Source organism: Penaeus monodon, chromosome 22 (assembly GCF_015228065.2).
Source record: "Penaeus monodon isolate SGIC_2016 chromosome 22, NSTDA_Pmon_1, whole genome shotgun sequence".
Taxonomy (NCBI): domain Eukaryota; kingdom Metazoa; phylum Arthropoda; class Malacostraca; order Decapoda; family Penaeidae; genus Penaeus; species Penaeus monodon.
Genome location: NC_051407.1, coordinates 7408683 through 7409111, shown reverse-complemented (window position 1 = coordinate 7409111; position 429 = coordinate 7408683). Strand labels below are relative to the sequence as shown.

General features: G+C 37.5%; 1 protein-coding gene across 1 annotated transcript in view; it reads right to left on the bottom strand.

The window, feature by feature from the left end:
- LOC119587266 overlaps window positions 1-194 on the bottom strand; it is a 1663-nt gene extending 1469 nt beyond the window's left edge. The window contains exon 1 of the mRNA XM_037936019.1: window positions 168-194. Coding sequence (XP_037791947.1) covers window positions 168-194 — 27 coding nt within the window. The remainder of the gene's footprint in view (window positions 1-167) is intronic.
- Between the last annotated feature and the right edge of the window lie 235 nt (window positions 195-429).

The following is a 429-nucleotide window of genomic DNA, read 5'->3' as shown; positions in this document are numbered from 1 at the left end:
AGCACCATTACTAAACTAATTATCTGCTTTTATAGAGTGTGACTACCACGCCATATGAAAGTAAAATCATGATTATATGTTCCATTTCAGCAAACAGATCTAATAATGTGAATGTTTTCCTCATCCAAACAATTCAACAAAGGAAGATCTGGAGAAAGTGAACTCACCAGAAGCTTCATGATGTGTAGTGGCATCTTGTTAGTGAGTTAGGGGCGTCTTATATACTGTACATGTTACTGATCCTCTCATACCAACGCCCTTGAACTGGTTGCATGATCATTCACAAAGGAAAGACAAATGTTTGTGGAGACTCTCAAGGTCGTCCACATGCCCACATTTGGGTCGGTTTTGTTTCATATTTTGAATATACAAGCGGTAGACAACAGAATAAATTGGTGAAGAGATGTAAATTTCTTGTAGGATTTATCC